Source organism: Alligator mississippiensis, chromosome 13 (assembly GCF_030867095.1).
Source record: "Alligator mississippiensis isolate rAllMis1 chromosome 13, rAllMis1, whole genome shotgun sequence".
Lineage (NCBI taxonomy): Eukaryota > Metazoa > Chordata > Crocodylia > Alligatoridae > Alligator > Alligator mississippiensis.
Genome location: NC_081836.1, coordinates 4,307,018 through 4,329,557, shown reverse-complemented (window position 1 = coordinate 4,329,557; position 22,540 = coordinate 4,307,018). Strand labels below are relative to the sequence as shown.

The window sequence follows — 22,540 nt, the reverse complement described above, 5'->3', positions numbered from 1 at the left end:
GCTCTGGGGACTTGGATAGTGGGCTTACTAGTTCGTTCCCCTTTCCCTGGCCAAATATGTCATGGACTTCATTGACTAAACGATCAACTTTCCATCGACCAAAGAATTGCACAGATGGAGTGAAAGACGAGCTGATCAGGACTAAATATTTGATGCTATTATAGCTGGCTCGACTCGCTTGAGTTATGGTTATGGAGGAGCTCCCGCTTCCACTTTACATCCTTGCCAAACACTTTTCAGTCGCTTGCAACTTCCTCAAGTGAATCCCTTTGGGGACGGGGCACGCTCCAAGCTTTGGCTGGGGTTGGGAAGGCTTCTCTTAATCAATTTTGTGCTGAAATAACACCTCCGTTTGCCCCCTCCATCTGTTCCTATCGGACATGTTGTGCACAGATAACTCGAAAGGGGCTGGACTGATTTACTCCCAATCTGGCTTCTTTGATAGATCGCATTGATTTGAATCTGCATTTAAATAATTATCTGCTTTTATGCCGCACTCCGCCTGAAATTACCATGATGGTGTGGGCCCGCTTTGTAATAAAACAGAAGATTCAAGGCCTGCAGGAAATTCATAGACTGATAAAAACAACCGTTTGGTCGACGGATTGCCTCTTCCAACACTGAACCTTTCTGAATCCATCATGCAAGGCTCAGTTGCTTCTTCCGTTCCTTGATTTCCATTTTTTTGGGGGATTTTGCAGTTCTCTTCAGAGATGGGAAGGCTGACACTCCCACAAAAAGGAGAGGCCTATGGTGTTTCTAGGGCTGAATGTGGGTATTTCGGTATATTAATTAACTTTTGTATCCAGGGCTGTAAGTGTAGTTTTACAGAGAGGATAAATATAACTCCGGGTGAAAGCTGGCACCTTTGAGATAGCTGCTGGGCATTAAAGGTTTTGGGGTGCTCGGGTATCATGGCAATGGGAGCCACCTAAGTATTTTCCTGGGACTGAAGTGAACAGCGATTCTGCTATAGACTATCGTGGGGCCTTGGCCATTGCCATCTCTGTTACATTGCTTTTTATTTGCTATAACTCCCTAAAACAATCGTGGTTTATTTAAGGACACAGAATAAGACCTGGTGCCTACCCATCGGGTCTGAAGAGCTTACGAAGCCAAAGCAAAGTGGGGGTCTATACCTCTTTTAAAGCTTAATGGGAGTGAATGGAAATGAGACCCCAGCCCAAAGGTGGGTCTTCATCTATACAGGGGCCAGTCTAGCAGCTGGATGCTTATACTTGATACTGGGGCTCTTGGGATGGCGAGTCCTGTGCTGCTTCTGCCAGGCTGGCGAACACCCGAGAGCTTTCTTTAAATGCTCGTCTAATTCCTTCTCCAAACAACTGGGACTGGTTTCTCCTCTGCTGTTTCTGATAGTTCAGGCCACGTTATAACAATTCTTCTGAGCCGCCTTTCATAGCAAAGCCCTGCCTTGTCTGAAGTGCCTGACCCCTTGTTCTCGCGTCTGACTCTATCCCCCAGCGGCTCCCCTCGTTCCCTTTTGGGTTGTGTGACCCTCCGCGAGGTCATTTCATCCCCTTTGTCTAAAACTGCCGACATTGCTGCTCTGATCTTTTGAAATGACTAAGATCTTGCTTCCCCGTCTCATTCTCTTACCTCCTGCCGTACCTGTTCTGGATCCGTAATGTGCCTTTTGCAATAAGGTGACCTCCATGGTACGGAGTATTTTCAATGTACGTGACTTGACTACTCCTCCTACCTTCCCACTGGTTATGCAGAGGCATTTAGAGTGGGGTCGGCTCTGCTGATATCTTCTTTCTCTTCGGTATTAAGATAGCTCCTGATAGCCTAGTCCTTCTCTTTATTCGCACGCTGAGCACCTGACGGGGTCACCATGCATCCTGTTTGATTTCTTCGGATTGCCCCAAATTTGACGTGTCGCTCGGGTGTTGCAAAAGGCACTAAAATAATTTCCAGGTTTGGAGGTGAAACATTGCATCGCCGCAGCCTAGCCTACCATTGTTGAGTAGTGGGAACCAGCTTTTGGGCCATTGAATGGCCACTGCAAACTGGCAGCCCTGCTTTATACGCTGAATTGAGTCGCCTCTGCTTTGCGTGCATCGGAGGTGAGTTTTGGCACCGACTGTCACAGGGCCAGGATTGCTCCCCTGATTAAATCAATCATAGGTTCATAGGCTGGAAGGGACCTTGCACGATCAGCGTGTCCAGCCCCCTGCACCCAGCAGGAAAGACGACTGGGGTCAGGTAACCCCAGCAAAGCGACCGTCCCGTCTCCTCCGCTGCACTTCTTGCCTCAACAGACCTACTCGCGTCCTCTTCCCTGGTGATTTTTATCAAGTCCTGGAATATAAGAAAGGGCTAAAATTACCCCTCCCCTTTTTCTCCCTTAAGCTGTTCTCACAAGGAGTGATTTTTCCACCCCTTAGAAATTTTGTGCAAACGCACACTGAAAGTCTAGTTAAAATACTAAAAACTGGGTCATTCGGCCTTAAACTTAAAATCCTTGGAACACCATCCCACCCTATATCGCACCGGAATAGCTTTTTACATATCAGGAAAATGAGGCCAGCGTTTTTTTTTAATATTTAAAATTTATTTTACACACTCTTAAATGTATCATTTGAATATAAACCGCAAGGCATTTTTATGAACCGTATAAAATCTTTTACTGCATGTCTGTCCTTTTCCCTGGTGATGTTCTGCTCTGAGTCGTGGGCTTGGAAAGTAAGATTTCTAGGATGGGCCTAGCAAAGTCGATGGACGTCCTTGGTCCTTGTATGGGGCTCTGGTTCTTGTACTAGGAAGGTATAAGGGACAGCTCAGAAAGGAGACTATCAGGAAAGCTTCCCCAGAAAAGATATGGGCAAACGATGAAGTTACATTGAGTTAAAAAGGGGAAGGCATTTACCTTGGAAGAGCTGAGCGGTGGCAACTGTTCATCTGCCTGCTTTTATCTCATGGTAGGTGAAAGCTAATTGACAGCTAATTAGCTCTCTTTTCTCCAGGGGCAAGCTGCCCATTTTAGCTGTCACTTACCATGTGGACTAAAAACGGACATATAATTACGGCCAAGCAATTGCCCATATCCTCACACGGTCCCCATGGATGCGAGTGGGAAAAGCACGGACAAATCCCTAGCAGGGAAACGAGCCCATATTAGACAAGGGCGTAGTAGATCCGAGTGAGACTTGGAAAGGCGGTCTTCCTGGCTGTGGGCTGAAAGGGATAACCTGAGAGTTTGGTAATGGAGAGAAGGGTGTTGAGACCGGCAGTGCTCTTCCACGACAGGCTTGGGAGCTTCAGGACTGGATCCCTTTCCAGTGCTAATCCCTGGGCTGCTACACTTGTACGAAGGATGCAAACGGCTATACTGCTGCGAAGGGAAGCAATGAGTGATGAGGCCTGACCTCCAACATTTGGATCATAGGATCACAGAAAATAAGGGCTGGAGGTCACCTCTAGTCCAACCCCCTGCTCCAAGCAGCACCATCCTCAACTAGGACATCCCAGCCAAGGCTTTGTCTACCCGGGTCTTAACAACCTGGATCCGGAGCTAAACTTTGGGGCTGTTCAGTCTGGGTCTGGTCTTGGGTTCAGACAAGAGCAACAGGATGGAAGAGCCAGGGCTGCTGTTCCTCTTTGCTTAATGGTTGCAGAATGGCTTGGGGACTTTTCCAGAGTGATGCACAAGGAGAAAGCCTTCTTGATAGCCGGGACTTACTTCCGCCACCACGTCAAGGTGATGACTCTGTTACTCGGTGCTGCCCTTTTAATGTCTACATGGCTTCCTTGGCAGGCCTCAGGAGGGATGTTTCCGTCCTCACGTGGCCAGCTGGAAATGTAGCTTTGAGCCCGTTGTGGGGGTGTCCTGCTGCCTCTCTGGAGACTGGTTTCCAGCCTGCAGCTGTTGGAGTGGTTTCCTCAGTGCTGAATTTCCGGGGAATTCAGAAAAAGGGCAGCCTTCTGCCTTCACAGGTAATGGTAGTAGGGACCCATACCCCATGCCCCCGCTGTGGACCAGATTCTGTGTTGTCTTTCCAGATGGGTATTAACGGTAGCTTTTGCACGCTCACTTTGCACGGCTGCGTGTTGCTACACATTTAGCAGGGCGACAGGGAGTGCCGTGCGCTGTTTGACGGAAACCCTGCTTCGCCGCTCTCTCCATCCAAACCAAAAGTCAGTCCGCAGCTGTTTGCTCTTGTCGGTGGCAGTACAAACCCTGACAAACTCCTCCAGTGGGAAGCGATGTTGTTATTTCCGGCGGGCAGGCAAGAACAGCCTTCGCCACATCAACACATCGCACGCTCGCTGGCTCCAAAAGCAGCCCCGAGGTGTCACGAGTACTTCCCCGAGATGTCAGCGCTGAAGTGTGTGCATGCCCCCTGTCCAGGGGCTGGCCCATCAGCTACATACAAATGGGCAGCCGTGTTTTATTCCCCGGCACAGCTCTGCTCTACGCTCCTGGTGCAGTGCAGTAAAAGTTCCCTTCCCCTAATATATGCTAATTTGATTTTAATGGGATTCACATTTTCCAACAGTAGTGCAGCGTTAGCCATGGTAAGTTATAATCATATATAATTGGTAATTCTAACATAACAAATTCCTAGGATAAATTATTCTTAGTTAATAGCCTCTTGGGAACAACTAAGGTGTGTGTGTGTGTGTATATATATATACACACGCTCACACATATTTTAGTGGATCTGTAAAATGAAGAATTGGTGGATGAATGAGTTTGAGAAGGACAGTTTTTAAGCAGGGGGGTGACTAAGAGAATATTTCTACCCCGGGGACAAGGGTGGGGTGAGTCGCTCCAGCTCAGATGCAAGCGCTGTGATGTTTGCAGCGATTTGCAGGCAGTGCTTGGAAGAGAGCGGTCCTGGTTCGGTGATGCACCGATGGGGACAAGGCAGTTCTGAACTAGATTGGGCGCTGTCCATTGCTCTGGCCTGTTTTGTACCAGTCACCCATTGTGTAGGACCAGGGCCCGGCAATGGGGTGCTGGTCCATCGCCCGGGGGCTCTCTGTGTGCATCAGCCCCCGTTACGTAGACACCTTGCACAGTGCAGTGCTTCTGTCTCAGTTCCTCAAGTCAGGCCCATGGTCCTAGTCCTTTGCCATGCAGGAGACCCGCCCTGAGCACCCACACCCCCATCTGCTACACTCAGCTTACTCCCATCTCCATACGTCTGCAACCCCGATGGAGAATTTGGTCCCATCATGCTCGTTTCTCTTCACAGGTAAGGCCTGGCTGGGTTTTGCAGTGCACACAGGATATGCCTGTATTTGAATCATGTCTATAGTTTATGCAAAAGGCTGGGAAATAGCTGAGGCTGTAGCACAGGCTGGAGACGCACACAGTCTTGTCTGCAAAGTGGAACCGTGCTGTCAGCCGGTCCCATGACATGCCTGCGGTACCAAGTGGAAAGAGAGAGGGCATAATTAGCGCTTGCTGATTCAGCCTGTCACCAGGTTTACTTATTCCCGGGGCTGGGGTTTGTCGTAAGCATTTTGCACAGCAGAGCAAACGATCAAATGATTGTCCACCAAACTGGATCATCCATGAGTTTGCTCCCCAGAACAGAGAAATGCTATTTTACATCCCTTTGAAACACATCACCCCCTTTAACTTCCTATTTGCTATGAAAATGGGAATGGTTTGTGCAGAGTTGATATTCCCCAGGTCAGTTCCTGGTGCTGGACTCTTTAAGAGATGGATCATATCTAAAGCCCTGCAAAACCAAAACCTCACCGGAGGAAGGAGTGTGTCTGGACAGTAGCACCCAATGTGATCCAGGAGGCTACAAGCATGGGCTGAAACGCTGCAGGTCTCAGCAGTTTTACTGTCTTATTTTTATCTATTGCTGGGCCAGTGGTTTGCAGAACGAGCTCTTCCATTTTCTAATGGCATGAGCCACTCCATCAGGAGAGAGAGCGAGCTCCAGTGGGCTGTAAGAGATATATGATGGAAATCAGAGTGGATCCCTTCAGTTCTGTGATCGTGTGTGTACATGCATGTATTGATGTGCATGCACATGGCTGTATTTTTTAATAACATTATGGACCCGATCCTCACCAATCAATGCAGTTGATCAAAGTCTCTGACGTTTCAGGCCAGGCTGGCAGGGTCCTTTTGCCAGCAAAGATTTCACCCATCTCCATAGAGGAAAGGTGCCTCATTTATTAATATTCTTCCACCTGCTCCACCAACCCAGTGCTCCTGACTGTCATAGTGCTGGTGACTAATACCATTAAGTGCATGTGGATAACGCATTGCCCCTACTCTCTCATTTCCTCTGCCCCTCACACTTCGCCTTCCACTGACTTCCCTTCATTTCTTTTGGTGCGTTTGTATTTGAGATCTATCTGGACAGGAGCGAGCAGTGTGCCCTTGTTGCCAAGAAGGCTAATGGCATCCTGGGCTGCATTGGGAGGAGCGTTGCTGCATGCCAAGGGAAGTGATTCTTCCCCTCTGTTTAGCATTGGGGAGGCCACATCTGGAGTCCTGTGTCCAGCTGTGGGCCCCCACTATGGACAGGCTGGAGAGAGTCCAGCAGAGGACAGTGAATACGGTTTAGGGGCTGGAGCACATGACTGGTGAGGAGAGGCTGAGGGAAATGGACTCATTTAGCCTGCAGAAGAGAAGACCGAGGTGGGATTTGATAGCAGCCTTCAAGTCCCTGCAGGGGGGCTGCAAAGAGGATGGAGCTGGGCTGGTCTCAGTGGGGGCAGATGACAGGACAAGGAGCAATGGGCTCAAGCTGCAGCAAGGAAAGTAGAGGTTGGAGAAAACTTTCTCACTAGAGGGTGGTGAAGCACTGGGACAGGCTCTCCAGAGAGGTGGTGGACTCTCCATCCTTGGAGGTTTTGAAGACCTGGGTAGACAAAGCCTTGGTTGGGATGATGTAGTTGGGGCTGGTCCTGCTTGGAGCAGGGGTTGGATTAGATGTGAGCCCCCAAGGTCCCTTCAACCCTCATTTTCTAGGACTCCATGGTTCTATTTCTGCCTCCTCCTTTGATTTCTTCATTAAATATCCCTCGTGATCATGTTTCTACATAGTCTGCTGGGATAATTAGCACCTAGGGCTTAAAAATCCACCATGGGTAGGAGAAATATCATCTCCGTTTGCATCTGGAGAAACTGAGGCATGGAGCAGTAAAGCGAACGTCTTCAGGCTCGCAGGTCGGAGTTTGGCAATTCCTGGCTCTGTGTCCCCTGCTCAGACCATAAAACCACACTGCCAACACCTTCCTGCAACTCGGTTGCAATGGCAAAGAAATTCCCTAGTTTCCCCTGAGGATGTAGAGGGGAAAACCTTTACCCTGAACCACGAGGTGGTGTTTTCTCTCTCCAGGTGCAGCTACGCCGTCCACAGCCACCTTGTATTTTAGGGGCACGTAGTGCGTCGAGTGCATGTGGATTAGGGCAGTGGCCTTTAGAAAGCCGGTTTCACATTGAAATGCAAAACCACAAGACATGGATGTTAATAAACCGGGACGCCCCACCATGCCTTGCAGGCAGGCAGAGGCAGAGCCCTTTGTGCGGCGTTGAGCTATTGTCCCAAGAAGGCTGTTTTATGCCACAGTGCAGCGGGCAATCTTTAAACCTGCTTCAGCGCGCGGTGACAAATGAGGTGTTGTGAGGACCACTGAGCAGGCAGCGCGCTCACCAGGGATCAATCAATGAGGAGTAATTTAGCACCGGGGCTTTCTGTGCCCATGATAGATTGGGGAAAGATGCAGCGTTCAACAGACTCCTCCGCCTCGTAGTCCCGTGGCCGTGCACCTGCTGAAATATAATCCATATGGGGGAAATGCTGGCTCCAGGGTTTGTTTCCAATGCTCCTGCTGTGCCTTTGTTTCTTCTGGTGGCCTTTTAATCTGCGGCTTTGCTTGGCAGGCAGAGCCCTCTGCGAGGGGAAGGCGGGCACAGGAGACGGCGTGCGGGCAACACGCGTTATTGGCAATTCCACATCTTTTCATAACAGGTTGACCTGGCCGGCACGCACGTTACTGTTGGCTTGGCCTTGCAAAGGAATTTTGAGCGTTATTGATTATTTAGCGCTTGTGTCGCAGCGATGGCAAGAGGCTTGTGAGGCTCTGTTGTGCTTCGTGCTGTGTAAATGCAGAGGGAAAAGCAGGCTGGGCCACGGTGGAAAGGACCATACGTAGCAGGTGAACGAGGCAAGCATGTGGGTCCAGAGGGCAGGGAAGGTGGGGTAAGCCAAACAGGTAGCTGCTGTCTTGTTGTAGGACATCAGAGGCGAGCTTTGAGCAGGACCCGGAAGGAGGATAAAGTGATGACTCTATTATTCGTTATTGTTTCATAGGATCATAGAAAATGAGGGTTGGAAGGGACCTCAGGAAGTCACATCTAGGCCAACCGCCTGCTCAAAGCCCAACTACATCATCCCAACCAAGGCTTTGTCTCCCTGGGTCTTAAAGACCTGGATCTGGAGCCAAATGTTGGGCTGCTCAGTCTGGGTCTGACCACCCCAACTAGATCATCCCATCTGGGGCTTTGTCAAGCTGAGCTTTAAAAACCTCCAAGGATGGAGGCTCCACCACCTCTCTGGGTAACCTGTTCCAGTGCTTCACCGCCCTGCTAGGGAGAAAGTTTTTCCTAATATCCAACTTTAACCTCCTTTGCTGCAACTTGAGTCCATTTCTCTTGCATGGGCCATGAGATGCATTGGGCCAGGCACTGTACAGACACAGAGCTGGCAAGAAGAGGTGGGATCAAACAGAGAAACAGGAGGAATCAGTGAGACAATCCTGCTCTGCCTGAGAGCTGATGGTCTTGCACGCCAGCTGCCTAACCGCCGTCAAGTATCTCGTAGACACCATGGACAAGGGATACAAAAACGCCAGGATAAGAGGTAATCAGCTTCTGGTCTTTGGTGCCCCAACTTAACCGCACCCAGAACTTATGTGGAAGAGGTTTTGGCACTTGTCTTACCAGCCCATAACAATACCTGCCTCTTGACGATGCTGTCCATCAGCAGATCCCCAGGAGCGTGATCCTAGTTACAGATGAGGAAACTGAGGCACAAAGAAGGGAAGTGACTTGCTTAAGGTCCCAAAGCAGGTGAAGTGCCAAACTGGGGATGAAACCTAGTGGTCTAGTGTCATAGTCACAAAATCACAGAAAATGAGTGTTGGAAGGGCCCGCAGGAGGTCACATCTAGTCCAACCCCTGCTCAAAGCAGAATCAGCCCCAACTACTTCATCCCAGCCAAGGCTTTGTCTAGCTGGGTCTTAAAAAGCTCCAAGGATGGGAAGTGCACCACCCCTCTGGGTAACTTCCAGTGTTTTACTACTCTCCTAGTGAGAAAATTCTTCCTAATATCCAACCTCAACCTCCCTTGCTGCAGCTTGAGCCCATTGCTCCTTGTTCATCATCTGCCTCCATCATCTGTCCAGCTCCATCCTCTTTGCAGCCCCCCTGCAGGGAGCTGAAGGCTGCTATTCAATCCCCCCTCGGTCTTCTCTTCTGCAGACTAAATCAGCCCATTTCCTTCAGCCTCTCCTCCCCAGTCCTGTCCCCCAGCCCCCAAACCATTTTCATTGCCCTCCACTGGACTCTCCAATTTGCCCACATCCTTTCTGTAGTGGGGGCCCAAAACTGGACACAGGACTCCAGATGTGGCCTCCCCAGTGCTGAATAGAGGGAAGAAACACTTCCCTCGATCTGCTGGCAACGCTCCTCCCGATGCAGCCCAGGATGCCGGTAGCCTTCTTGGCACCAAGGGCACACTGCTGGCCCATAGTCCCAGCACGCTCCCCCATCTTCTTGGTCAGACTGACTTGACCGCGCTTTGCTCTCATTGGGCCTAATCCAGTGGCCAGGCAGGTAAATGGGAGCCTTTCCAGCCATCACAGCAGATGTTGGATCAGACCTTTGTGTTCAGCCTAGAAAGAGAAACCCACCTTGAGAGTCTGTCTCTATATTTGCAAGTAGCCGGACAAAAGGCATTGCTTCCCCTTGGTGGGGGTGGAGTGAGATTTCTGGGCACCTCAAACTCATCTCAGACCGAGCGCTGCAGTCCAAGCCTTGTTTGCAACTGCTGCTAAGCCGCTCTTTTAATACATATTCAGTTTGTGTTTGAGCAGAACAAGGGAAATCTTACAGGCCTCTGCTTTTCCCTAAGCGCACAGCGTTTGCATAGTGTTATTGCTAGCTCAGAACTGAGCTGCAAGAGGAAAGCGCTAAATCTCGCTCCCCTTGGAGTTGCAACATCCACGCGATTAAGCGCCGAATCCCAGTTAAACAAAACCAAGGAAAAATCGCAGGTGTTGTAACAAGGAAAATAAATACTCATTTTCGAGCGGTGTTTCTTCATGGAGCCCAACGAGGTGTCATGAATAAATGATGCTGGAGCATAATTAAGGTATTTTGTTTGCCTATTAAAATGAGTTTTCAGGAAGTGACCTTTGTTGTTCCCCCCGCCCCCTTGGAAATAGATTATTCTTGCTGCTTTGTATTTAATTATCCTGCTAAGCATGTACTCGCTCCCCAGTCTGTTTAGTTGGTCATAGTATGCAAACCATGCCGTGCAAGAATGGAGCCTGAATCCAGTAAACTCCAACAAGGATTTACCTACAGCTGTCATGGAGATAAGGCTTCATTTAAAGTCTGCATTCAAGACTGACTGGCCCCCTATACTGCAACTACTGAAGTATCTTACTTGCTTTGGCGAGATCAGGGTTGGCAGGGAAAAGTGGTCAAATCTTTGACCCAGGATTTAGGTCACCTGCATCCAGCCCCTAGCCGAGTCGCAGGTTCCCTGCGTGACCTCTGGAGAGTCATCCGGTCACTCTGGGCCTCAGTTTCCTCATCTGAAGAAAGAGGCTGGCCTTAAGGGTAAAGAGAGCAAGCAGCCCCTGACCCTAGCAAGCAGCTGGGGATGGCAACAATTTGCAAATGGAGAAATATTTTCTGTGACTTTGTTGTGGCACTGGTGATCAGACGACACTTGGGCTGGATGAGTCCACCTGTCTGCTTTGAAGCTCCTAAGTAAGTTGTATTTGTACCCAGGTGTAGTCAGGACATCCAAGACAGCCCAGCATCACGATCAAAACCGAAGGTGATAGTGAGATTTTGTATAAAAATGGGAACTTCTTTCTGGAGCAGATCACAAAAGAAATGCTGAAAGACAAGCCAACTAGGCAGAACCAAATCAAGCGTGTTTAAGATTTCTCAGCTCAGCTGTTTCACTTCCGGCAGATGCATCAGGAGCTTTCAGTCCAAAATGTTCATCCAACCAAGATGCCGGTGTTTCTACTTCTGAAAATAACCCCTGAGGAATGAAACAAAGCCTTTTTCTGATCATTGCGGTAGGTCTCAGAGACAAGAAAGGGATGAAAATGTCACCAGCAGGGCAGCTCCACCTGCTGATGTGGCTGGGTCCTTTGAGCAAGAGCACCTTCATGCAACTGCACGGTTGCTCGAGGAATATGGGGGACACTGCAGAAGAAGCTATGCTGAGCTCTGATGCTTTAAGATCCTACCATCCGGCCTGTAATCAATGACATTTTGCCTTCTGCTTGTGGAAACAAATGGCAGAGATTTTCCTTTGGATAGTAATGGATGAACATTGTCCTTTTGTCAGCTGGGGATGTGTAAAATGGGATTCGTTTCTTTATTCCACTGCAACTGTGTGTGCTTATGGCTTCGGCTGCAAGTAGTTCAACTCCTGGAAATCCTGCTTGAGTCCTGTTCAACCAGACCCAGAGTCCTACTGAACCCAGAGCCTCACATGAACAGCTATACTGCATGGAGAGGCTTAGAAATTAGAGTGAAGCAAGGTTGCACAACGGATTAAAAAAAACCCAGTGCTAAATTAATTCTCTGATAAACATAAGGGAGGGGTTTTGGAAAGCTTTTGGATTTTGCAGGCCATGTGGAATAGAGACTATTTCCCTACAAGGTTCAGTGGACAAACTTCCTTCATCCCACAGTGGGAAATGTTGAAAATTCGTGGAGCTCCCTGGGTAATGTGACCTTGCGATGAAACCCCACCCCCAGCCCATTACTCCAAAGGAAATTCATGATCATTCGTGACGTGAAGAAGGAGCAATGGGCTCAAGTTGCAGCAAGGGAGGTTGAGGTTAGATATTAGGAAAAACTTTCTCCCTAGGAGGGTGGTGAAGTGCTGGAATGGGTTACCTAGAAAGGTGGGGGAGTCTCCATACTTGGAGGTTTTTAAGGCCTGGATCAACAAAGCCCTGGCTGGGATGATGTAGTTGGGGCTGGTCCTGCTTGGAGCAGGGGTTGGACTAGATGTGACCTCCTGAGCTCCCTTCCCACCCCCATTTTCTATAATTCCCGAGAAAAGAAAATATTCCACAGGAAAGTACAAACTCTTGGGAACCTGATCAAGAAGGAAATCATTTCTGCCTTGAAAGAGAATTGGCATTATTCGATTCTCCTTGACCGCATACAAGACTTATGCAAATCAAAGATGACAATGATTGTTGATTTGTTCCCACAGAAGATACACATAAATCAAGAGAAGGTCGAATTGTGATCAAACAGCATTTCACTGGGTTTTGAACAGCAAGGATTCTGTCGGGGCTGGAATGATGGAAGCTCTTCTTGAACAATAAAAAGAAGTGGGAATTGAGGCTACCATGATGGGCTAGTCACGATGAAAACTGTCTTGCCATTGAAAGCTTGTCTAACTCTACCCCAGCTGCACAGCTGGTCCAATAAAAGAGATCACCCTAAGAAATCCTTGCCTCTTAGATATGAAATGCAGAGGTCAGAGGAGAATTTGGGACCTTAACATGTGTCTGTTGCAACACACATGGCATCGTTGCATGATAATGCATGCAATGAAGCCACGAATTATTGCGCCAAAGCTGTGGCAGAGCGCTGAGATGCGATCCATTAACTTCCAATCAATCCAACAAGATGAAAGAGGCAAATTCAGGAGATCATTATATTTTCCAAGATCTAAGGTGCTTAGGTTTCAGTTGCCAGGCTGGTAAACCTGGAGAGCTCCGCAGGAACCAAAACTCAAAGTGACGGCCAATTTAAGGCGTACGAGATCTGCGGCTATAAGTTCTTGCATTGAGTGGTACTGTGCCATGACCGCCTTTATAAAGTCAGCATTGCATGTCAAATGCTGTAAGAAGCTGAACTTGGTATCAAGCGAACTACACATTAGCTAAAAGCTTGGCAAGAGTCCCTTCGACACTACCACTCTGAGAGGAGATTTGTATGTGCACTGACCGATGCGGAGGCACTGGCTGATGTGGAGGCACTGGCTGATGAACTAGAAATTGAAGCTACCACATTTTCTTGTATACATGTAGAAATTGGGGGATGCATATTATAGTTGAGGGAATATGGTAACAGCAGTTTCTGCCACTTAAACCTCTGCCAGGGGAAAGTAAAGCTGCACCTGCTGCACTCGAGGCTCCCTAGCTGCCGGCGGTGGACACTTTTCTCTTTCCCCCTAGCAGAGGCTCTCCAGGAAAGATCTTTTTTTTCTTCATTTTGCCTTTCAAAAACAAGACGTGCGTTTTATTTGGGGGCATGTTGTATTTGAGACAATACATTCCCCCCAATAAAAGCAACTTAGAACTGACTGTAAAGAGAGCGTTTGATCACGAGGCCAGAGACGGACCAAGAACCAATCCAGAAAAGAACTGCAGCGTCGTTTCTCTCGTCTTATGTTTCGGATATGGCCAGGCGGTCACTTGAAGAAAGACTTCTTTTTTCACAACTTGAGGAATGCCATACACCACTTGGTTTTTGTACGATTTACCCAAAACATCGTAGATGCTTCAGGATGCTGGGTTGATTTCGAAGAGGCTATGCAGATTATACGCTCCACTCACACCGCTGGAGATTTTCAAGTGTAAGCGCTTGGGAAAGGTGGGCCTGTATACTAGTCATATGTGTTCTTCACTGAGAAAAACTGAGGCACAGAGGATACCTATTTTCAAGAACCTCGAACCTGTGACTCCTGCAGTCTGATTTACACAGACACTGCACACTTATAATTTCAGATGATCTAGTCGATCTATCCAGATGGCTGTGTTCACAAATGTGATCAATCTTCCAGTTTATTTCTTGGCACAAGCAGGGGCTTTTCACATAGGCTGCTTTTGAAAAGGTTGGTCTAGCTAATTTGAGAGATGTTAGCCATGTCAGTCTGAAGTCAGGTAGAAGGCAGGGTGGATAAGCACTTTATAGCCTAACCAAAGTAGAGATTTGATATATATATGTGTGTGTGTGTGTATATATATATATATAAAATATATAATGTGTGTGTGTGCGTGTGTATGTGTGCTACAGCACAAGGTTTTGTGGGTTGAAGTTTACTTCATCAAATGCTGTGACCTAATGAATCATCTGACAAAGTGAGTTTCAACCCACAAAAGTTTCACACCCCCCCCCCCCCCCCCATTTATAAGGTGCAAATCTACCCTGCCTCCTACTAGATAACTTGCACAAGGTCACACTAGGAATGAGAAACAAGACTCAGCACTCCTGGTACACAGCCCCCGTACTCCACTGGATCAGTGGTTCTCAAACTTTTTAGTCTCAACGCACCCCTTAATAGACTCCAGGCCCTCCTCGAAAAATGTCGGCGCTTGGCTTTCACTCCTTTTGTTGTCTATGGTTAAAATGCTTGAACAATTCTTGTGTTGCAAAGACGTCAGAAAGACCACAACAGATCAGGATGTTTTTGATGCTCTGGATTCCTGTTTGAAATCTCTGGGTTTACTCTGTGAATCCTGGTCACGTCTACACAAGACGCTTAATGCACACTAGCCTAATAACACTGCTTAGTAGCGTGCCGGGCAGAAACCATGCTAATATGCTACTGCGCAGTGTTATTAAGCTAATGCACAGTAAAAGTTACTAAAAAACGGTGCGCTGGTGCTACTGTGCAGTAACCGTAGTTACTGCATGTTTAGTTAGTACTTCATTATACAAGTACTAAATTAAATGCGCAGTAAGTACTTGGCATTCATGAACGTGTAGATGCACCCCCTGCGTAGGTGTTTTCAACCTCCCCAGCATCCTTTAAAGGATCGCAGGGCACCCCAGAGTGCTGTGGCACCCCGGTTGAGATTCACCATTGTAGACGTTCTGCCCCTGTGTGTCTAGGTGCGGTGCTTTGACAAATCTCAGCACCTAAATTACATCTGCAAAACAGGTGCACTTTCACGTCCAATTACTGGTGGTTGCTTCACACACGCAAAGACCAGACTGCCCTTTGTATAGCCCAATGCTTACACATGGCATATAATGAGCAGTCTTTTACCAGGGGAAATTTTTTTTTTTCCTTTTAATTAAATTGACTGAGGAAGCCAAGACACAGACAGAAAGAGACCGATAACAAGACTGTAAATAGTTTAGAAAAAAAAATGAAAACCAGTTGACAGATGTAAATTCTGGGTGAAGCTGTTCGGAAGAGGAGGAGGAGGAAGGCAAAACTTCACGTCAGCTCCAAGATCACTGTTAGGGTGAGCGCCAAAACTAGTCTGAAGCTGCTGTGGCTGGTAACGGAACCTGGACGGGAGGAAAAGCACAGGGTTAGGGAGATGGTGACTGATAGCTTCCTGCCATCAAATGCAAGCTCTGTCTGTGCTATATCGTGATGCCTCAAATAGTCCACAAGCTTGCACTGAAAAATGTCCATCCCACCAGACCAGACAAAAGGCAGACTAAAGGAAGCATTATCATGTTCCCATTTTAAAGACCGGAGAACTGAGGCACTAGGGGCTGGAAGAGGTGGTGCTGCAGGCAGGTCTGCCTTAGCCCGTGGTTGTGTGTGGTTGTGACGCAGCACAGGGCAGGGGGCCTGCCAGGAGGGTCAGAGGAGATGCTGTGCAGACCCCAGGTGGGGAGCAGCTGTCCCCTGGGGCTCAGGGGTCCCCCTGTAGCCAGAGCAAGGCTCTGCCTCCCAACACAGGGTGGTGGAGGGCAGCCCACAGCGGGAACTGTGCCAGCCACTGGCCTGCCCCTTGCACAGCTCCTGCACGCCTTCAGACGGCAGAAGCTTCTTGGGGCAGTGAGTGGCCTCCTGGGCAGAGCGTTGTGACCCCTCCACAAGGACAGCAGGCCTTGGGTGCTGGTCTGGGTTTTGCCCAGCAGCCGCCCGCCTTGTGGCCCTTTGCTTTTTGAGGGTCTCAGAAGTAGCTCCACAGCTCAACCTTGATCTGAACCAGACCCCAGCCAGGCAGGGGCTGCAGATAGGGAGTGATGGGCACTGCCAGGGCTGGGTGGGGGTAAAGGGGCTGTGGATCAGGAGTGAGCGGCACGGAGGATAGGTGACTGTGGGTTGGGTGTGCGGGGCACTGGCAGTGCCAGGGGGCTGCAGGGCAGCAAGGGGTGGGGAGCAGGGTACTGCTGTTCGGGAGTGAGGGGCACTGGCAGTGCTGGGGTCAGTGGGTCTGGACTGGGGGGCAGCAGGGCTGGGGGTGGGATGCGGCTTGTGAGGGGCAACAGACTGGGAAGGGGCAGGGCAACAGCATGTCATTACCCCCTTATCATATTCCTTTCTCCCCCCCAGGTGACAGGTGTCCTCTTTTTTGGACTTGGAAATGTGGTAACCCTAGACTCTGTGTGTGTGTGTGTGTACAGACACAGGCACACAGTATGTGTGTGTGCAGAGGTAGGCACACTGAATGTGTGTGCGCGTGTGTTTGTGTGCAGAGACGGGGGGAAGGCATTGGGGCAGGCGGCCTTCTCCGACATATCTGAGCTCCGCGGGACGTGGCTGTTCAGCTCCCAGAGTGAAGCCCAAACCGTTTGCTGCCCCCAAGCCCAGGTCTCACCCAGAGCCGGGGCACGGTGCTGCACAGTGCGGGCTGGGGGTCCCGATTCCCTTGTGGCTGGAGGCCTCCGAGCCCCACTTCCCTGCACCCCTTTGGCTGGGCTCACGCAGGAGCTGGGACCCCGCAGTGGTCCCTGCTGAGCAGCCGGAGAAGACGGGTGCCCACAGCCCACAGGGACGTGCAGCGCAGCTTCGCTTTCTCCAGGTAACTCCCATGGTGGGAAACGAAGGCAAAAGATGGCCTCCAGCCTGACGTCTGTGGACTTGAGCATGGGAGGCTGGATCAAGTCTTCTCTGGCATGGCAAATATGATGGCCCTTGGCCAGCAATGGTTGGATAAAGCAAGAGTGAAAGCCAGGCCCAGAAGATGCTGCCCCTGTGCAGAGTCAAACCCACAGACCCTGGCTGAAAGCACAGGGCCTTGACCACCAGGCCATGAGGCAGGACTGGGCCATGCCCTTCCCAGGACTCCCCTTGTAGTGGGCCAATGCATGTCCGCAGGGAAAGAGTCAAGGGGCCCAGAAGTAAGAGCCTGAACTAGCCAGGCCCTGTGGTGCGTGGTGCTGGGCCTCTCAGCGTGGGTGCTGAGGCCCCAGGTTCTGGTCCTGGCCTCCCCTGTTTTGCGGGGAGGCGCCTTGCTCTTTCCATGGCGGGGCCTGGCCGCTGCGCTTCAAGGGGCCCACGGCAGCAGGAATTTTCAGCCTTCCCTGGTACTCCGGTGGTAAGGGTGCTACCCTAGGTAGCAAAGGTTGTGGGTTCAAGCCCCAGCCTGGCTGGAGCCCTCTGGCCCCTTGCTCCTCAGTGAGTCCCTCGTGTGCCCAAGGAGGCTGTGCTGGGTTGTGGGGAGACCGGGGGGGATGGCTGGGTGGGGGGGGGACCTGGGCCAGTGACTCCCTGGGTGAGGGCAGGGGGTTTTTTTGCACTTTGAACATCTTGGGTTTTCCTTTTTGGGGGCCTGGGGCCCAAAATCAAGGCAAAAAAAAACCCGGCGAGCCACCGGGTGGTTCAGGACATTTTCCAACTGAGCTGCACATTCAAGTCCCCTCCGTCTTGCAACTGCGATCACCCCTGAGCTCCAGCTAGTAGGCAAGCGCCGGAGGGGGAAACGGTTGCGTAGTAGATGGTGTCCAGGGGACTCAAGCCTTCGGGGACTTGAACCTGCAGCCCCTGCCACCGCTGACAGTGTCCCAAACCACCCTGCCAAAGGGCCAACCTGACTGCAGGGCCTTCCCACGGGTCTCTTCACCCGCCTCGCTGCCCGCCCTGCAGGCAAACAAGCACACACATCAAAAGGGATATGCTGCCGGCATCAGGACTTAACCCCACAGCCCCAGGTCAGTGCTTCGCCAGCCCCTCTCCTCCTGGCCCCTTGACCTGCCGCCTGCACCGTGCACTGGGCCCACAACAAGGGAGCCCCTGGCCAGCCAGCAACCCAGCCCCCCCACCTTGCCCCGGGGCCTAGGGCAGGACCCCCCAGGGCATGGTGTCTACACGTCCTGTGTCGCCTGCTGTGGTGGGCTTCCCTGCACAGGTGGGCTCTCCTCTCCCCCTGCCTAAGCAGCCCCTTCTTTTCTGCTGCTCTGTGGAAGGAGGCAGCTCCTGCTGCTAAAACCTGCAGCAACAACCAGTGCAACTAATGTGCACCACTCCCCCCCCCCCCGGGCTCCTGCGCCTGGCTCGGGGCAACCAGAGGGGCTAGCACGGCCAGTGGAGACCCTGCACGCACCAGCTCTGCTGTGTCGTGGGGTAGACATTTGTGCAACCCCTCCACGTAGTCACAGCATCTCGCTCCTGTCCTGCCCCCCCGGCACGGGGCCATCGGCGCCGCCCTGGCTTCCCCCGCTCTGCTCCGGGGCGGCTGCAGCCCCGGGCACAGGCGGGGCTCCCCGCGCTCCCTGCCCGGCACGAGGTACCCCTGCCCCTGCCGAGCCCGGGGGCAACAGGACCTGGGGCATCGCCCAGCCCCCGCCCCGCGCCCCCCCGGCTTCCCGGCCCGGCCGGGGCCGCAGCGCGGAGCCGGCGGGCAGGAGCAGCCCGCTGAGCCCAGCTCCGCCCCGGGCTGCAATTAGCGCTAATGAGGCCCGGCTGGAGCAGCGCCGAGTGCGGCAGCGAGCTCCGCCCGGCGTCCGGCCAGGACCAGGGCCAGGTGCGGGCGGGCGGGAGGAGTGCGGGGCGGAGCCGCCTGCCCGCCCCCCCGAGGCCGGGACCTCCTGCCGCCCCCCGCCCGCCCGCCCGCAGCCGCGTCCTGCTGCCCCGGGGCCGGGCAGCGCCTGAGCTGGGGGCGGGACAGGGCCGGGCCGGGGCGGGGAGCGCGGGCTCCCGCCGTCCAGCGGGTCCCGGCGCTGGAGCTGCCCCTGGGGACGGGACCGCCAGACTCCCTGCTCGCTGGCGCGTGGCTCATGGTCAGCCTTGCCAGCCCCCTTGCCCCGGTGCACGGGGAGTGAGTGGGCACTCGGGCTGGCAGAGGTGGTGCTGCAGCCAGCGCAGCGCAGCGCAGGGCACAGGAGCTGCTGGGCAGCCCTGGGCGGGGATCCCCCGCGCTCAGCGCCCCCCAGTCCGAGCAGGGCTCTGCCCCCGCGCAGGGCGGAGGGGGGCGTCCCAGGGCGGGGGTGCTGGCCTGCCCCTGGCGCAGCTCCTGCGCCTTCGCCCGGCACAGGCTCGCTGGGGCGGTCAGCGGCGTCCGTGCGCAGCGTTGGGACCCCTCCACGAGGACAGCAGCCCTGGGGTGCTGGTCCGGGTTTGGCCCAGCGGCCGCCCGGCTCGTGGCCCTTTGCCTTTTGGGGTCCCAGAGGCAGCTCTGCAGCTGGACCTTGGTCTGAGCCAGGCCCCGGGGAGGGTGTTTGGGTAGGCCGTCTTCCCTGGGGCCCCACATATCCTCGCTCCTTAAGACACGGCTGTCCAGCTCCCAGAGCGCAGCCCGAGCCCGCTGCTGCCCCCAAGCCCAGGTCTGACCCAGAGCCGGGTGAGAAGTCCAGGGGGATGAACCGAGCGGCTTTGGTCTTTCCAGGCAGCTCCCATGGCCGCAAACAAAGGCAAAGCTGGCCTCCAGCCCCACCTCTCTGGACTCGAGCACAGGCGGCTCGAACAAGTCCTCTTTGCCATGGTAAATATGATGGCCCTTGGCTCGCAGCGGCTGGGCAAGTGCCGCTGGGGAAAACAAGAGTGAAAGCTGGGGCCAGAGGATGCTGCCCCTGTGCAGAGTCAAACCCACAGACCCTGCTTTCCAGCACGGGGCCTTGACCACCAGGCCATGAGGCCGGCTGGGGCTTCGGCCTTCCCGGGACTCCCCTTCTTGTGGGGCCAGTGCGTGTCCGCAGGGAAAGAGTCAAGGGGCCCAGAAGTGAGGGCCTGAGCCAGCCAGGCCCTGTGGTGCATGGTGCTGGGCCTTTCAGCATGGGTGCTGAGGCCCCAGGTTCTGGTCCTGGTCTCCCCTGTTTTGCGGGGAGGCGCCTTGCTCTTTCCATGGCGGGGCCTGGCCGCTGCGCTTCATGGGGCCCACGGCAGCAGGAGCTCTCAACCTTCCCTGGTACTCCGGTGGTAAGGGTGCTACCCTAGGTGGCAAAGGTTGTGGGTTCAAGCCCCTGCCTGGCTGGAGCCCTCTGGCCCTTTGCTCCTCAGCAAGTCCCTTGTGTGCACAAGGAGGCTGTGCTGGGTTGTGGGGAGGTCAGGGGGGAAGGCTGAGTGGGGGGGGACCTGGGCCAGTGACTCCCTGGGTGAGGGGCAGGGGGTTTTTTTGCACTTTGAACATCTTGGGTTTTCCTTTTTGGGGGCCTGGGGCCCAAAATCAAGGCAAAAAAAAACCCGGCGAGCCACCGGGTGGTTCAGGACATTTTCCAACTGAGCTGCACATTCAAGTCCCCTCCGTCTTGCAACTGCTATCACCCCTGAGCTCCAGCTAGTAGGCAAGCGCCGGAGGGGGAAACGGTTGCGTAGTAGATGGTGACCAGGGGACTCAAGCCTTCGGGGACTTGAACCTGCAGCCCCTGCCACCGCTGACAGTGTCCCGAACCACCCTGCCAAAGGGCCAACCTGACTGCAGGGCCTTCCCACGGGTCTCTTCACCCGCCTCGCTGCCCGCCCTGCAGGCAAACACGCACCCAGATCAAAAGGGATATGCTGCCGGCATCAGGACTTAACCCCACAGCCCCAGGGCAGGGCTCCACCACCCTGTGCTGCCAGCCAGCTCTGCCAGCCCCTCCCCTCCCGGCCCCCTGATCACCTGCACCGTGCCCTGGGCCCACAACAAGGGAGCCCCTGGGCAGCCAGCTCCCCCCACCTTTGCCTCAGCATCCAGGGGAAGGGGCACGGGCCATGGAGGCACACTCCTCTAGTTTGACCCCCCAGGGTATGGCATCTACACATCGTGTGTCAGCTGCTGTGGTGGGCTTCCCCGCATGGGTGGGATCTCCTCTCCTCTCTGCCTAAGCAGCCCCTTCTTTTCTGCTGCTCTGCGGAAGGGGGCAGCTCCTGCTGCAGAAACCTGCAGTAACAACCAGTGCAACCGTTGTGTAGCCCCCAGCTCCTGCACCCAGTCGGGGGCAACGAGAAGGGCTAGCATGGCCAGCAGCGACCCCGCACTCACCGGCTCTGCTGTCCTGGGGTAGACATTTATGCAACCCCTCTGCATAGTTACCACGTCACGCACAGGTACACAACTGTAAGGTACCATAGCCATATTCCCGCCCAGCTAAGGGTTTGCCTGCTTTTGACTCCAATCCCTCCAAGCTTGGAGACTCCACAGACCCTGGGGTTCTCCACCCCTGGGAGGCAGTAAGGAAGCTCATCCTCAAAGTCAAGCTTTTGAGCAAATTAACCTCTTGCTCCTGTTCTGCTCCCCCGACTGTGAGCACAAGGCAACCGCTTCCCATCCTGCCTAACACCACCGCTCTGCTTGAGGACTGCTGTCAAGCCCAACACCTTCCACCTGCCAGGGCTCTGGGAAAGCCTGCTTGAAATGCTGGGCACAGGCAGGGCCTCTCTGAGCTCACTCCCCCCTGCACAAAGGCTGGCCCTACCCTCCTGGCCAGGCACTACCTGGAGCCCTGGCTGCCAGCAGGATCTTGCTGCTGGTCTGGGAGACGCTCCTGCAGTGAAAGCAGCTCCTTCCCAGGGCTCCCCAGGTGCTAATTGCAGCCCTGGCTGCAGCCTGTGCCTCGTTGCAGCTCTAGGAGGAGCTCACTGGCCCTTCAATCAGAGCTGGTGGGCAGGCCCTCGTTACCACTAATTGGAGCCCTGGGGTCAAGCCCTGGGCTGAGCAGGGCTCAATGGAGGTTGCCCCTGCCCCGGTGCAGCCCTGGTTGAGGGCTCAAGGCTGCTCAGTGACTTCACCTGAACTCCTCAAGCCTCAATGAGGCATAGTCTGCAGCCAGGGCTGCAATTAGTGCCTGGGAAGGAGCTGCTTGGCCAGTGAGCTCCTCCCAGACCTAGAGCAAGGTCCTGTCTGCACCCAAAGCTCCAGGTAGTGCCTGGGCTGGGGGCAGGGGCAGCCTTTGTGCAGGGGGCAGTGAGCTCAAGGAGGCTGTGCCTGTGCCCAGGGGTCAAGCAAGCCGTCCCAGAGCCCTGGTAGGTGTGAGGCTTTGGGCTTGCCAGCCGTTCCCAAGCAGAGTGGTGGGGTTAGACAGGATGGCAAGCACTTGCCTCTTGCCCAGGGTGGGGGAGCAGGACAGGTGCAGGAGGCTCATCTGGTAAAAGCCTGGCTCTGGGGATGATCTTTCTTACTGGTTTCTGGGAGTGAGATTACTGGGGTGGGGGTCTGTGGA

General features: G+C 53.2%; 1 protein-coding gene and 1 long non-coding RNA gene across 4 annotated transcripts in view; one reads left to right on the top strand and one right to left on the bottom strand.

Annotated features, from left to right (window-relative positions):
* LOC109286280 (uncharacterized) overlaps positions 1-16,737 on the top strand; it is a 125,257-nt gene extending 108,520 nt beyond the window's left edge. For both annotated transcript variants that reach the window (XR_009456167.1, XR_009456168.1), the window contains exon 5: positions 16,518-16,737. This is a non-coding gene — a long non-coding RNA (uncharacterized LOC109286280). The remainder of the gene's footprint in view (positions 1-16,517) is intronic.
* IGSF21 (immunoglobin superfamily member 21) overlaps positions 15,343-22,540 on the bottom strand; it is a 205,513-nt gene continuing 198,315 nt past the window's right edge. For both annotated transcript variants that reach the window (XM_059716216.1, XM_014601646.3), the window contains one exon: positions 15,343-15,514. In XM_059716216.1, the coding sequence (XP_059572199.1) occupies positions 15,441-15,514 (74 nt within the window). In that variant the 3' untranslated portion in view covers positions 15,343-15,440. The remainder of the gene's footprint in view (positions 15,515-22,540) is intronic.